Consider the following 16,398-nt stretch of genomic DNA (forward strand, 5'->3'; position numbering starts at 1 on the left):
AGAATAATTTAAAAGGAAATGGGAAAGTTTTGTTAGTATTGTTATTCAAATCGGGTCACAAGATTTAATACTGTCTAAAGTAACATTTTAGAAGGTGAAGTTAAGTCTCGTTATCTTATATACATTGACAGCGATGTCCTATAACAAAGGAAATGACGTGCTTCAGACAGCGCTGAGCAATTTTATTTGAAACCAACTGCCACAAACTGCCTAAATTTATATCCTGCAAAAATAAAAAGTAAACCAAGTTTCGTCCATCACTTTGCTTTTAAAAAAGCTTTTTAAGCCAAGTCCCATTCCAGCTGAAATGCTTTCATAAACGTTTTACAAATTACAAAAGAAAGCGATGACTAAGATACATATTCCCAGCCATAGAGAAAGTACCAACCCTGAAGTACTTCACATACTGTAAGTGCTACACTGTAACTGTACTTCTCTCATCTCACATTGTCTTCCTCATCCATCATTTCCATGTCGACCTCAAGGCACAAAGGCCTCAGCAGTACACATTGCCAGAACTTCATACACATCTTCTCAGAAACGCTCAACTAAATGCAAGTGACATTGGCATCGCTGAGATTTCATAGTTGTCACTCAATGCTTAAGAGGGAAGATTCCTCTGAGGACTTACAGAAAGAATTGCAGAAGCCACCAAAGTAGCAGAATCAGGATGCAGTCATTTAATTGACTTTCATGTATTTTCTGGTTATTCATTTCAGAAACCTTGAGCTTCTACGCTACTAACGCATTGATGAGCAATCATTAAATTCTCCACATCACCTGCACGTCCCAGAAACCCAGTTGGGGGTTAATGCTTCATTTGCATCGCATACTAAAAATGTCTCATTCTCTTTTCAACGTCAAATGTTCCTCAGCTTCCCTTTCTTTTCAGATCTGAATCCTTGAAGAGGCTCATTGGTCTGGCAAGGTCTTGGCAGTCTGACCGATGAAGGTTATGTCACAGGCACTGGGAAGAGGCATGACAGTGATGCAAATGTCATTGTCCTGATATGAAAGTAAGTGCTGATGCTTAATTTAGCATACCGCGATAATAGCAATGCAGGAGTTCGACAGCAAGTGCGGCTCTGCTGTTGAATAGACTAATTAAAATTTCATCATGGGTTTTCTCATCATGAAAAAATGCTTATGGAACTGGCACATGTTTGAGCATCGAGGGAGATTTACAATTGCAGGCAATTATGAAAATTAAGATGAGATCACACAGTACAGTGTGCTGTTTATTAAGAGAAATCTGCGTCAAAGAGCTTAGGTGGTGCACGAAAACATCATACAAACAGCTTTTCAATTTGAATTAGCAGACTTTTAAATGCAGAAGAAATTAAACAAGATCTAAAACAATGGAACAAAATTACTTCAAATCCCATGTCTGCATGCGCATGATGGTAAGTGATCTTTTCTTCTCACATTGCAAAAGATGATTTTGCAGTAGTCTGTTGGTTGCGATTTAAATCACTGGCTTCAATATCCCAGATACCCAGTTTCAATATCTACATATTCAGTGTAAGAACCGATTTGACGTAAATGCAAGTAATCACTTGTGACCAAGTGGAGGAAACGTTTCTGACAGGAAAGGGGTCAATTTAAGGAGAATGGCACAAAATTATTTTTCCACCACACAATACTTGGACTAGTTTTAAGTGGTGAATTCAGCTATCACAATCACAGTCTCAATAAAAGGCGTAGAAATTCAAGTACCGCCATGCAGTCTACATATACAAACAATGGCAGTAAAATGACCTATAATACAGGCTTTCTAGTGCCAAAAGAGCCTATAGGCGATGCAGGCAATTGCTTAGACTTTCTAGGGGAGACCCTAGCGCTCATTCAAACCATATAGATCACAACTTTCGCGTTTGGTCTCATACTGTATCGCGTATCTTGTCAGTGTCTGCACTTGCTTGGCCATTTTTAGTGATCAATATGAAAGTGGGTTCAGCTGAATTCTAATAGTGATTTGTTAGATAGGTATAAAAAAGGTTATTATACCGCGGTGGGGTCACGGCAGCCCTCGTGTGAAGCCCTCTTAGTGTGAAGACCAAAGAGTGTAAAGACCATCGACTCCACCGGGCTGGGACACCGGCAAAGGATTTAAGTATCGCTTTTTATTTTTATTTTATTTTCATTTATATGTTTACTATTGAAATGTTGTTGTATGCATTTGTCAATTTTATTTAATTTCTGTATTTTCTTAAATGTGTGTGTAGATAGTATTTACAGAGTTTTAACTTTTAGTTTTAGTTACTTTTTCTTATTTGTAAGTCGCTTTGGATAAAAGCGTCTGCTAAATGACTAAAAGTAAAGTAAAGTAACTTGGAAGTGAGGACATTTAACACTCCATCTACTCTTTAAGAAAAAACTAAATCTGTTGTATAATAAATCAACAGTCAGTGTGGACTGGCCACAATTTGATGTGCTTCTCACCTCCTAAGTATGGAGAATACATTTTAGTCTAAGCACACATGGACTTCAAAATCTAGCACACAAACCTCAGTAGTGCTTACGAATGGTAAAGGCATTAAAGAGAACAACAACGTAAAATCTGTAAACCGTTAAACAATAAGTAACACAATAATCTGCATAATGTATTCATCCCTCTATCACCATGCAAAATATCATTATTCACAGATTCCACTCCTTGCTCAAAAACGCTCATACTCAACAAAAACAAAAACATGAAAATATTCATCTGAGCTATTTAAAGCATGCTTTGTCTTTGCAGTGCTTGCTGTTTAATATTTAAAGCACTTTTGCATTTTCAGAAACTGTGCTTGTCAAAGGATAAGATTTACAGATTTTTCAGGAACAACATGGGGAATGAACTCAGACACTCTCAATGAGATGCAAAGAAGTCAAGGGGAAATATGAGTGATTAATTTAACCAAACAAGCTTTTCTGGAATAATCTGGTTCATAGTTATAACAAAAATGTATTTTCTTAATATTTGCTATTATTTAATTTTGGGGTTTTTTTAAGCATTTTTTTTTTTTAAATGTTAAGTGTTGTCTTTGTACATGTAGGCCCACATGTACAACAAGATTTTTATACCGGCAGGCCTATTTTAATGACCTCAACCAGTTCTCCAGAAACCCACAGACTGGCCCTGAGTGCTACTGTCACAGGATGTCATTTTCCCAATAGGTCACCTTTCTTGCATGCTATAACTTCTCCGGTAAACTGCAAATGCTATTATCGTGAAGTAAATTGTTTAGGAGAAACAATAGCACAGCGGCTAACTGGTCAGTTGCACATACTAATAGAAAGGGACAGGTAAATGCTGAAGCATTCTAAGAAATTAATAGGAAACAACGGGAAGTACCAGCTTGTAAGACCAAACTGCTGTGGTGTATCATTCTGCCACCAGACTCCAAAACACCCTGGTGTGAGTTGCCTGTGTGACTTCCATTTATTGCTCAGATCAGAGAGTTTGATGACAATACTTTGTGAGACATAGTGTTCCCTCCTGATAGACCCTTGTTGCGGCACCATTTCTTTTGTGTAAGAAATTTTGCACAGCAAGTTAAATTGACTCTTCCAATCAGCTTTTTAGAAAAAGCCTGTGCTCTCACAGATGCGGTGGGCTTCTGATTGTCCCTGCAATGAGGGGCCAAATGGGATAATTGCATGATTGACCCCCAGTTCTTGTTTAACGTGAGGTAAAATGACAATAGTGTAGATGCTGCTGAATGTACAAACCAATCTATCAGATTGTTCTGTCTCAGTGATTTTGCACCATGATTTATTCTATGTGTAAATTACACATTCATTCATGCATGTTCCAATCTAGCTTTCATTTAAATAACAAAAAGTTGTACCAGCATGTTCATATTCCCAACACTTGTGTAAACAAGTTAATTCAATAAGTAATTTCTCCTTGAAGGAAAGTCATATGGTCCTTTTTGATTTGCCTCTAAAAGTCACAGACGCAGTCTAATTAATTAAACGTGTCGCTCCTGCTGCTCGAGAGACGAAACAGTGGAGAACCCTTTTCATAGCTGACATCACAGGCAATAGCTTCCTTTTTTATCTTGCTTTCCCATGGGAGACGTACTTCCACTGTTCTTTCATTTCCTTTTTTTTCAGCTTACTTCCCTTTTCTCATCACCTCTCTGAGCAAATACAATAAGTGTCCACATGTGACAGCAAATGCCGGTGGAGAGAACAGGTGGGAATTTTCAAAATTAAAGAAGAGATAATATTGAGACATACACACTGCAACCACTCCACATATGAGCTGGTATCCACAGGACCCCTAATCAGCTCTGACTAAATCGAAGGCTTCTTGGAAATGAAACATTGGTACAAATATGTCTTCAATCATTTAAAGTACCTCAAATTTTACAAAATTGCAAACTGACTACTGCTGCATATCTGTAGAACTGCAATTGCATTATCAATAATGCAGGCAAGGGAAAATTGAAGGAAGCCAGGAAGAAACACGTCATGGATAAAAGCAGTTCTGTACAATCTGGCATGCATGGGAAAAAAAGTATAGGTACAGTTATTAGAGGGCCAGGGCTGAACAAGTGATTTTTTTTTTTTTTAAATGTCAAAAAGTCCACCTTTTCAAATCTTTGGATTTTTACAAAACCACTTAAATGCGTACCTGCCCTTTAACTAAAAATGTAGATTTCAATGCACTGACTAAAACTGTCTGAGAATGTTCTGAGAATCCAGCTGAGGTTAAAAATGATTAATGTATTTTTAGATGCATGTACCTTTTTCTATCTCAGATTAAAGCGACAAATAGGATCCCTCACAAGCTGCTTCTAAATACTCAGTTAATTCTTCATTGTTTCTTCTTGTGAATTGGAAACCGATCAAGGTATGCCATTAGGCATCACATGGAAGTCATGAACAAGGTGAAATGATGCAAACAGGGGATCTAATCAGCTGCATCCTATGCGGAAGTCTTTTTTGTCAAAACACCCTCATTCCCCTCCCCTTCACCTCTTAGCAGGTTCTCTTTACCTTAGTGTTTTAAATCACAGTTATTTTAATAATTATTTTCAGATTCCCTTTGTATTGACACTTGATTGAGCAATATTGTTTGGGAAACCTGTATGAAAACAATAATTATTTTTGCAATTGAATTTAATGATGCTAGCGGTGAAGAAATTACATAGTCAACTTTTACAAATAACTGTCCATAAAGTGTGATGCTGACAGTTATTTAGCTAACAAGCTTATTTAGTTCTTCTAAAGAGGTCTCATTAGGCAGGTGACTCTTTTATTCAGTGATTTAGTCATTTGTCAGTGGTAGAAAATTTCTTTTAATTTCTTTTTTTTTTTTTTATCTAACAATAAAAGAAAATATCTTTAAAAGTAGTGATTCCATGAAAAGGAATGACTTGATTTCATTCATGTTTATACTGTCATTTTCAGGTTTTGAAGAGGAAAGGGTCATTAATCTTTGGTCCTCTGCTGCACCCTTGTGCCCATCAAGCACATTATTCCAGTATTTGGTAATGTGATTACCAACTAGTTGCACTGCCACATGAATAAATGATGCACATAGTGTTATAGGCATGCTGCTTTTCTCTCATTCAGGATTTAAGCTTCTTTAAAATTAAAAGTACAGAGCTCATATTTGCAGGTATTGGCTCTCATTTTTTTTAGAGTTTGCTTTATGTAACAATCATATAGAAATACATGTTAAAAAGACATACAAATTAAATTGGTATTGCTAATTGATCATTTGCCGGAAAAGAAATCTGTTGTTGCCTTGACAAGAATTTATTGGCTGCATAAGACATTTTGCATGTAGTGAATCAGCAAATTCGAAGTAGTGTTACTAAGGACAAGGACAAGTTTTTGTTTTTAATTTGACTGTATTTAGTATTTAGATTTTATTCTCTCTTTTATTATGAAGCAGTCTCATAAGATCTTCCTATGGCTCCTCATCTTTCTTTTCCTCTTCGGTTGCTTCGTCCGTCTTTTCCTTGTCTTCTTCTAACTTCTCTTTCTCTTTCTCTGGCTCTTCCTCTTTCTTTTGCTCTTCTGTTTCTTCCTTCTTTTCCATCTCCTCCTCTTCATCTTCATCCTCCACCACCTCTCCAGCAAAGCGCTCTGAGCAATCCTCCGTTTGATATCCTTTTGCGTTTCCTCCTGTTCGGCCAGCAGCTTCTTCACCTTGGTCTGCATGATTTGCATCGTGTTGTATACTCGGTTTACACGGTCCTCCAAGTCCCTCTCGTCCGGCTTCAGTTTCGAAGGGTCCAGCTCCAACAAACCATCCTTCAGCAGAATCTGTCTCCCTTTTTCCTCCAGCATGGCCTTAGCATCTGGATATTCCGTCAAAGCCTCCATCAGATCGTCTTTGGACAAGCAGAAGAGGTCTGAGTATCATATGCTTCGGATATTGCCGTTCTACGGTTCCCGGCCTTGCTGCCCTTGATGTTTAGAATGCTGATTGCTCCAAAGTAGCTTCCATCACCAAGGACAACAAATTGAGTGACACCATCGTCAGCCACAACAGCGAGTTTGCCATCCTTTATAATGTACATCTCCCGGCCAATATCGCCCTTGCGACAGATGTAGTCACCGGGACTGAAGACTACAGGGCGAAGCTTCAACACCAACTCGATCAGCAGCCCTGCTTCACAGTCGGCAAAGATCTGTACCTTCATGAGGGTTTCTAAGTGCACGTTCATGCCTATCTCCGCCCGTAACTTGTCTGGCAGGTACCTCAGAACCTCTCGTTCATCTTGTGCTTTCTTGTTAGTCCACAGGTAGTCAAACCACTTGATGACACGTATCTCAAGATCCTTGCTGACATGCCGCGCATGCATGTACTGCTTGATGTTATCGATCCTGGCTTGGAACTGAGCCTGGGCTGCGTTCATATTTGAGATCATTGTAGCAATGTTACCCACAATGGTGGCAAAGATCAAGACGCCCACCAAGAAGTCAACCACATGAAATAGGAATTCAGAGTCTAGCTCTGGAGACGGCGTCTCTCCGATGGTGGTGAGGGTAAGAGTGGACCAGTAGAGGCTGAAGGAATATTTTCGCATCAGCTCTCCAAACTCGTCTTCGGTGAGAGCAGGATACACCCATGGATCTGATCCAAACCCAATGGACTTGGAGAAGGAGAAGTAGAGGCATGCGTTCCAGTGGATGATGATGATGATGTACATGATCAAAGTGCAGATTCGGAAGATGTTGGGGTAGTTGGTCATGGTTTCTGAGATTGTGAAGAACTCAAACATGTGGTTGAGGCGGAGCAACTTGTTTATGCGGATCTCTGGGTAGTCTAACCCTAACACGAAGTAGAAGATGTCCGTGGGCAGCATAGAGATGACATCGATGCGGAACTGGAAACTGCTTTTATATCGCTGAAGAAGGAGCTTTTCGTCTTTGATTAGTAAGCCCTGTTCCAGGTAACCTAGTTAAAAAAAGGTGGCATGAAAACATGACACAAATCGGTCACTAAACTTTGTCACTTCATTAAAGAGAGACATCTGACTGATGTTAGATCAACCTGTTCGTGCTCTGAAGGCCATGTCAGCCAAATAAAGCAGGTCGGAGGTGTAGTCCAGGAGGAATCATATCAGGAGATAATTGTGCTGCAGCTCCTCAAAGCAGGCTCTATGCAAAGAGACGCAATATAAAAGCTATCAAAAGCATTACACCTATTTATCAAGCTTCCAAAATGTACTTATAACTGAATATATGGCCTTCATCATATTTATTAGAGAATATGAATGACTAACAGAGATGTAAGGAAGCACACTTCAGAGGTTAATAAAAAGGTGACATCTTCTATTTGTATTATTCTCTCATCTCCAGGAATCCTGATCTTATTAAAACATGAACATTTAATTATTACCTTGCAATTATAGCTGTCCAATTGTACATGACAGGAATTGTGATTATAAGCAGCCATTGATAGTACAGGAGTCCCGCTGGGTTAATCACAAACACCTCCTTAGGCCTTGAGAAAATGAAGTTGACATGAACAATAATCAATGGTGATTACTTTGAACTTTGGAAAATCACAGAGAAGAAATGACGGTGTTACAGGGCTGACGAGTCGTGAGACGTACGGATCCATTTGCAAAGCTTTATTGTAAAACGTGGTCATACAGGCAGGGTCGGGAGACAGCAAACAGGTATGGCAGAGGCAAGACAGAGCAATCCGTGGAACAAGCGAGGGTCGACGATCGGCGTACAATATCCAGACAGGGCAAGGCAGAGAGAATAATCCAGGAACACGGGCAGGAATCAAGACACAGGCAGACTAACTAAGAAAACAGGGAAACGCTTTGTAAGGTAGACAGGTTAACAATACTCGGCGGTGTGCAAGAGCAAGTCCCAGGCTTAAGTAGTGAGTGGTGGTGATTGTGAAATGGTGATCAGGTGTGGGTGTGATAATTGAGAACAGCTGTGCGTGATTAGGGAGTGCAATGGATGGTGGGAAATGGAGTCCAATGTGCTTGTGAGTGAAAATAGTCACTGTGGTGAACGGGTGACCTCTAGTGGTGGTTAACCGGGAGAGCATGGCCAGGATTCGTAACAGACGGATAAAAAGTCTGATACCAACCCCTCCTTTTTTTCTTTTTCTTTTTCTTTTTCTTTCTCCTTTTCCTTTTCCTTTTCCTTTTCTTTTTCCTTTTCCTTTTCTTTCTCATTTTTTTTTTCTTTTTCATCCTTTTGTTTCTTCTCTGTTTTTTCTTTCTTTTCTTTCTTTTCTTTTTTCCTATAGGGTAAGACAGCAAAATATATAAACATTATTTATATCCAAACTATCTCAGTTAAGAAACACTAGCTACTTACTCTTTCTTCTCCTTCTTTTCTTTTTTCTCCTTTTTTTTTTTTCTTCTTGTCTTGCCTACAGGGCGCAAAATACACGATTGTCACTATATTATACATTGCCACATTATTATTATATATATATATATATATATATATATATATATATTATATTTAATGATCCTTGATTACTCTTCATTGTTGTTGCTGTTGTTGAATACACGTCCTGCACTTGGAGCTGAAACTGGATCTTCACTGTCCTCCTCTGTGTCCACTTCCATTATCGGAGACATTTGGGGTGGGACTGCAATACCTCCTGATGCAGGTACAACAGTCATGATTCCTTTCCCCTTAAAGCAACAGGCTAAAGCAGTGATTTATAATTTACACATGTTCCCATTTGTTAAAAGTCACGAAAAAATCTACAATGGACAAAATGTTACTCTAAGAGGATGAAAATTGCCATAAATTCAGATCAAAAACTCACCAACTGTTTCGCTTTAACCTAAAAATCTCATTCTAAATCCTGTCCCATTCTCTCTTGATCAGAAGATTCGCAGAGCCCCTTAGAATTACAGACCTTCTGTCTGGTGAAATGTCAAATTACAGCAAGTGTTTTCAAAGGAGGAGTACGCTTGCGGTTCATTTGTTCTGTTGTGCTCTGTAATGATATCTCAGACTTGCATGACCCTGAGAAGGATTTGGAGATTAATGAGAGACTAGAGTGACAAAGACAAAGCCTCCTCCCTGCCTTCTTGAATGGTACATAATTTATAATCCCTCCAACAAAAGTTCAAAGTACTGGTGAGGCCCGTCATTTATACAATTACACTGAGAATTTTAGCAACCTGTTGTTTTTATAATTGTTCCATACTCAGAACTAATTTTATGTTCATGTTTAAATGATTTCACCAGAGTGCCTCAAGTAAGGCATATGTGAATGACCACATTTGTTTGTGGTTTTTATTTAACTGTTGCAACATCATAATGGTGTAATTTATGTACATGCGCTTGCTAGACTATGAGTCATAGAGTGAGATATTTACCTCATGTAGTAACATCTACCCAGTCAGCAGTCTTGCACAGATCTGCTTTATCCTATTAAAACAAGCCTGCCGGCCTTACTTTCACAGCCACTCACAGCTTTATTACAAGCCTTCTAGAGAAATATATGGCCTATGTTGTTGGATATTCATAGTTTTTATTTGTTTTTACATTTTCATTTATATACACTCACCTAAAGGATTATTAGGAACATCTGTTCAATTTCTCATTAATGCAATTATCTAATCAACCAATCACATGGCAGTTGCTTCAATGCATTTAGGGGTGTGGTCCTGGTCAAGACAATCTCCTGAACTCCAAACTGAATGTCAGAATGGGAAAGAAAGGTGATTTAAGCAATTTTGAGCGTGGCATGGTTGTTGGTGCCAGACGGGCCGGTCTGAGTATTTCACAATCTGCTCAGTTACTGGGATTTTCATGCACAACCATTTCTAGGGTTTACAAAGAATGGTGTGAAAAGGGAAAAAAATCCAGTATGCGGCAGTCCTGTGGGCGAAAATGCCTTGTTGATGCCAGAGGTCAGAGGAGAATGGGCCAACTGATTCAAGCTGATAGAAGAGCAACTTTGACTGAAATAACCACTCGTTACAACCGAGGTATGCAGCAAAGCATTTGTGAAGCCACAACACGCACAACCTTGAGGCGGATGGGCTACAACAGCAGAAGACCCCACCGGGTACCACTCATCTCCACTACAAATAGGAAAAAGAGGCTAAAATTTGCACGAGCTCACCAAAATTGGACGGTTGAAGACTGGAAAAATGTTGCCTGGTCTGATGAGTCTCGATTTCTGTTGAGACATTCAGATGGTAGAGTCAGAATTTGGCGTAAACAGAATGAGAACATGGATCCATCATGCCTTGTTACCACTGTGCAGGCTGCTGGTGGTGGTGTAATGGTGTGGGGGATGTTTTCTTGGCACACTTTAGGCCCCTTAGTGCCAATTGGGCATCGTTTAAATGCCACGGCCTACCTGAGCATTGTTTCTGACCATGTCCATCCCTTTATGACCACCATGTACCCATCCTCTGATGGCTACTTCCAGCAGGATAATGCACCATGTCACAAAGCTCGAATCATTTCAAATTGGTTTCTTGAACATGACAATGAGTTCACTGTACTAAAATGGCCCCCACAGTCACCAGATCTCAACCCAATAGAGCATCTTTGGGATGTGGTGGAACGGGAGCTTCGTGCCCTGGATGTGCATCCCACAAATCTCCATCAACTGCAAGATGCTATCCTATCAATATGGGCCAACATTTCTAAAGAATGCTTTCAGCACCTTGTTGAATCAATGTGGCATTGTAGAATTAAGGCAGTTCTGAAGGCGAAAGGGGGTCAAACACAGTATTAGTATGGTGTTCCTAATAATCCTTTAGGTGAGTGTATGTAGAGAGAGATTTTATATTTTTTTGATTAAAAACTACATACAGTATATGCATATGTAAAATGTACAATCAAACAAAAACTGCATATCTATTTCTTTATATATTATTCCTCTCTATATATTAAATTGGTAGTAGTGTAATTCTAAAAATATAAATATATATTTTTTTTATGTAAATATGTATTTTGTATAGTGTCATGTAATGTTTATGTAATGTATTTGTTATACATAGATGTAAAAAAAATGTATAGTATGTATAGTTATTTTTCTAATAATTAAAGAGGTCTTTATATTATTACTAGTAGTAGTATTTTTATGTATTTTGGTGATTGGTTTCTTCATACAAAACGTTTTTTTTCTTCCTTGTGTGTGAGATTATAAAAGGACCTTTAAATGCAGAGAGCCTTGTGTGCGTGTGCGTGTGCGTGTGTGTGTGTGTGTGGTCCTGATAAACCCTACATTATGAGCACAAAATCTCCCCAGAAAGATGTCAATATATGAAATCTTTGTCCTTGTGGGGACATTTTTTGGTCCCCATGAGGAAACAAGCTTATAAATCATACAAGAGGTTTCCTGTAAGAGGTAGGTTTAGGTGTATGGTTGGTGTAGGGCAATAGAATTTACAGTTTGTACAGTATAAAAACCATCAGCCTATGGAATGAATGAATGAATGAATGAATGAATGAATGAATGAATGAATGAATGAATGAATGAATGAGGCATTTATATAGCGCTTTATTGTGTATTGCCATACACCCAGAGCGCTTTACAATCATGTGGGTGGGGTGGGGGGTCTGTCCTCAACCACCACCAGTGTGCAGCATCCACCTAGATGATGCGATGGCAGCCACAGGAGAACAGCGCCAGTGCCCTCACCACACACCAGCTACAGGTGGAGAGGAGAGAGATTCATAGAACCAATCAAGTGGATGGGGATTATTAGGAGGCCATGATTGCCAAGGGCCAGTGGAGGAAATTTGGCCAGGACACCGGGGTTACACCCCTACTCTTTTACAAGAAGTGCCATGGGTTTTTTAATGACCACAGAGAGTCAGGACCTCGGTTTAACGTCTCATCCGAAAGATGTTATGGAATGTCCCCATAAAACATAGAAACCCAACGTGTGTGTGTGTGTGTGTGTGTGTGTGTGTGTGTTTGTGTGCCTTTAGTAACTTTTCTACGTTTCTTCACACAAAACTATGTTTTGTCCATTTTTATTATTTAGTTATTTAATTATTTTGTTACATAGTTATATTTCAGTTGATTAAAGAGGCCTTTAACTGCAGTAAGACAAAAGGCTTTTTATTTTAAGAAACTGAAAGAGAAGACATAACAAGTAACGCTGTCTCCAGCAGTATCGGCTCAATTCTTACAATGAGGTTAATAAAAATTGTCATCTGCCAAGGAAACATTTTCACACACAACAACAGGAATGTGCCACACTTTGTTTCAGCAAGCCAGTTAGACACCCCCTCTGTCTAGCAAAGTCCCTGCACTATAATGTTCAGACCATAGAGGTGCGGTCGTAATGTCAGCAATGTGACTGATAGGATCTTGGGGGCGGGGCTTGTGATCAGCTCTCTCACTGCACTGGCAGAACAGCATCAGGAGCATCAGCCACCAACACCTGTTCTGCACCAGCAGCAGCATCAGGCCCCACCAAAGTGGTGTCGATTTCCACAGCAACTGCTGGTACCTCGGGGATGAGAGACGGAACAACAGCAGCAATGACAGGTTCAACAGGGACCTCTACAGCAACATCCACGGGTGCGATCTCGTTTACGGCAGTAGCATCAACAGTTGCAGCAGTTCCAGCAGGTTCAGGTTCGGCCCCAGCCTCAGCAGCTTCTGCACCTTCTGCTTCTTCAGCCCCTTCAGCCTCATCTGAGTTCAATGGAGCAGCCTGCTGGGCAGGCTGGTAGCCGTAAGGAGGGTAAAACCCACGAAACTGTGGCTATGGTAGACAGAAAAGTGGGGCGGAATTCGTAAAATGCATAATGTTTAAAATATGTGATACAATTTTGATAAGATGACATAACCTACTGTTCCTTCCTCATCTGAGTCATCTCCTCTGGGTGCGAAAAGAGCAGGGTTAAAAAAAAAGCCCTGAAAAAAATGTTTGAAGATCAGTGTCAACACAACATACTGTTCTTGCAAATGCTTAGGAAAAGCATTTTGGGTTCTTAAAAGAACAATTTCTTCTTAGTGACATTCAATATTGTAGTCAGAAGAACATTTCTTCACAAAATCATTGACAACAAACCTTTATTTTTAAGAGTCTATTACCACTCTGTAGTTTTTGCAAAAAGATTAGTAGCAAAGCCATGCTAAAATCTACAGTCCTATTGGCTACTACTCAATAACCAAAATTAAACCGCAATGTATAATGTGTGTTTTATGTTGTATCATAAACTATACTTTAGATCATAAACAGATGCTGAACAGAAACAGAATCATTGAAAGAAATTGACTCAAAATAGTGATAACATGCTGCTAATCTGCTGTAGGCCTACAACATGGTATATAACAAGCCATGACTGACACTTGACCCAAAATAGCAATAGCATGTTGCTAACCTGCTGTGGTACAACCTGATATAGCATGGTATAATACCTGCCATGACTGATATTGACCGAAAATAGCAATAGCATGTTGCTAACCTGCTGTGGTACAACCTGATATAGCATGGTATAATACCTGCCATGACTGATATTGACCGAAAATAGCAATAGCATGTTGCTAACCTGTTGTGGTACAACCTGATATAGCATGGTATAATACCTGCCATGACTGATATTAACCGAAAATAGCAATAGCATGTTGCTAACCTGCTGTGGTACTTGAGGTGAAACTTGAGGCTGGGGCTGTAAAAAGATTATTTTTTTCAAAATTGTATTAAAAAGGTTATCTTTTCTCCTCAAAAACTCAAAAATGTTATTTGATATATGCTTTTGATAGAATGAGAGGGGATTACGTTAACAGGTTCAGCTGCTGCAGGTGCTGCGGGTGCTGCAGGCGCTACAGGTGCTGCCTGTGAGGAACACAAAATGTCATGAGTTCCATGAAACAGATTACTTCTGAGGCATGTTCACACAGTAAAGTCTTCAAATGACATGAAGTGGTAAAAATTCTAACATACAGGCAGTTGGGCACCAGTAGGAACAGCACCAAAACCCTGCAAAAACATTGATTGCATTATGTTATAATTAAACACCTCTATTGCAGGTCTTTGACTTTAGCGCCATTGAACTGACCTGTTGCTGCAGATGTCCTAACATTCTGTAGAGTTCCATCAACTGCAGAGCTGTGTTAGCATGACCAATAATTGCCTGCTGCAAGAGAGAAAAGACAACAAGCATTATGCACATTTTTAGGCCATACATTAACATCCATTGTCATTGACTCACAGAGGTCTTACCTCATTGCTTCCACTGTCAGGGGCCTAAAATGTGCAAAGCCAGAGGAATATGTCAAAAATAAACTTACTTAAACTTTTTTTATGCTGTCTTGAACTGAGAAACAAGGACTTACAGGGGCAGATAGTGAGGAGCCCAGCAAACACATCAAGAATGGCAGAGCTTTCATATTTGCTCTTATGGTCCAAAAAGAAAAACAAACAAAACGTGTTGAAACATTAAATACTGTCAGTACATTCTTAAAAAATAAAGGTTCTTTATTGGCATTCATGGTTCCATGAAGAACCTTTAACATCAATGGAACCTTTCCATTCTACAAAAATTTCTGTATAGTGGAAAAACATTATTTAGATTATTAAAATGCTCTTTATATTAAGAAAAATTGTTATTTTAAGAACTTTCTGTCAAAGGCCCTTCAGATAACCTGGAATGGTTCTTTTATAGCATTGCTTCAAATCATAATTCCTTTCCAAACCTAAATTTTTAAGAGTGTAACATATCCATGAGTTAAAACTCTCCAGAAATGGGAAGAGCTTACCTCTTTTTGAATATCACAAAGACAACTGGCTTCTTGGAGTTTAAAGTTGAATGCATAACTACTAAACAAGGCTGCTATATATACTTAGCAAATCCTGAAACAAGCCAATCATCTCTCAGCAAAGAGGGAAATCTATTTTTTGCCTTTATTCCTAAAACAAGGTTGGAATTACAACTGTTAATGACCCATAATGTATAATTATACACTGTGAAATTCTGCTTGGTGCACAGTTCTTCAAAAAGACAGACGAAAAATGAAATCATCTACCCGGTCCTCCAGACAGGAGGGTTGTCTGTCTGTGGTGTTTGATGGTGAAGTTTGGATATTTTGTTTGGAGAGTGGGAATTGTGGGCGCCTGCCAAATTGATCGATCTAATTAAAACAGATCTTCACAATGAATCTCATATTACACATTCTTCTGAACTCTTAATTACAGACTTAATCTACCATTTCTTGCTGATTCATTTGGAGATACAGTAGGTATAAATCTTTTGGCTCTTCATTGTTGTGACCACACTGACAGCTTCTTTAGTGTTGATGTCGTCTGCTTTTTTTCCCTTACTCTATGGTTTGGAGCATTACAAGGATTGATACGCCTTATGCTTTAGGGAATCCACATCCAGGATGTCTTCCATCTGATAAAGTGTGAACATAAAAGGTTTATAGATATCCATTTGCTGAGCTCAAAAGATTCAGGCAAGAAAGGACATATACTCCTGCTCCTCTTCAGTCAATTTTAAGATACATTTGAAGATGTTTCCTCAGGGTGAGGTTTCATTGGTTGCTGTCTTTCTATTTGTTCGACAGAATATAGTTAAATGTTCAGACAAATATGTATGTGTATGTATATACATGTATGTGAGGTGTGTGTGTGTGCCATTTTTTTTTATTAATTATTTTATTGTATTATTATTTTTGCTAAACAGAACCTTCAATTGTATTAACCTTTTATTGATTCACATAAAGTCAGTCTTTTTTATTCAATTGTTTTATCTTTTTTATCTGAAATATCTTATCTTGCCAATATCTTGCCACAGTATTCAGCGGTGAAATATTATTGTATAATAAATACTTTATCAATAATTATTTTCTATGATTCAATATTTCATGTCCATTTACTTAATTAACAGTCTTCTAACAATCAGTTATTATCACAAAATAAATCCCTTAACTCCACAGAGGAAAAAAATGGTCAACTAAAAATTTAAGGCAAAAAT

The 16,398-nt window shown here is 38.7% G+C and overlaps 1 protein-coding gene and 1 pseudogene across 2 annotated transcripts; both read right to left on the reverse strand.

Moving 5' to 3' along the window:
- Positions 1-5,908: 5,908 nt before the first annotated feature.
- On the reverse strand, positions 5,909-9,448 carry LOC306872314 (cyclic nucleotide-gated channel rod photoreceptor subunit alpha-like; annotated as a pseudogene). The gene is made up of 7 exons: positions 9,260-9,448; positions 8,965-9,136; positions 8,797-8,851; positions 8,564-8,719; positions 7,850-7,954; positions 7,502-7,608; positions 5,909-7,405 (listed from the first exon to the last, which is right to left on the reverse strand). The product of its transcript is annotated as a cyclic nucleotide-gated channel rod photoreceptor subunit alpha-like (transcript).
- Positions 9,449-12,809: 3,361 nt separating this feature from the next.
- enam (enamelin) lies at positions 12,810-14,812 on the reverse strand (the record flags this gene model as incomplete). Its single annotated transcript, XM_079420816.1, has 8 exons — positions 12,810-13,181; positions 13,271-13,333; positions 14,056-14,091; positions 14,202-14,258; positions 14,367-14,402; positions 14,482-14,559; positions 14,646-14,669; positions 14,759-14,812. 8 exons carry the CDS (start codon positions 14,810-14,812, stop codon positions 12,810-12,812), a joined length of 720 nt encoding a protein of 239 aa, XP_079276942.1.
- Between the last annotated feature and the right edge of the window lie 1,586 nt (positions 14,813-16,398).

Source organism: Barbus barbus (assembly GCF_936440315.1).
Source record: "Barbus barbus genome assembly, chromosome: 7".
In the NCBI taxonomy this organism is placed as follows: domain Eukaryota; kingdom Metazoa; phylum Chordata; class Actinopteri; order Cypriniformes; family Cyprinidae; genus Barbus; species Barbus barbus.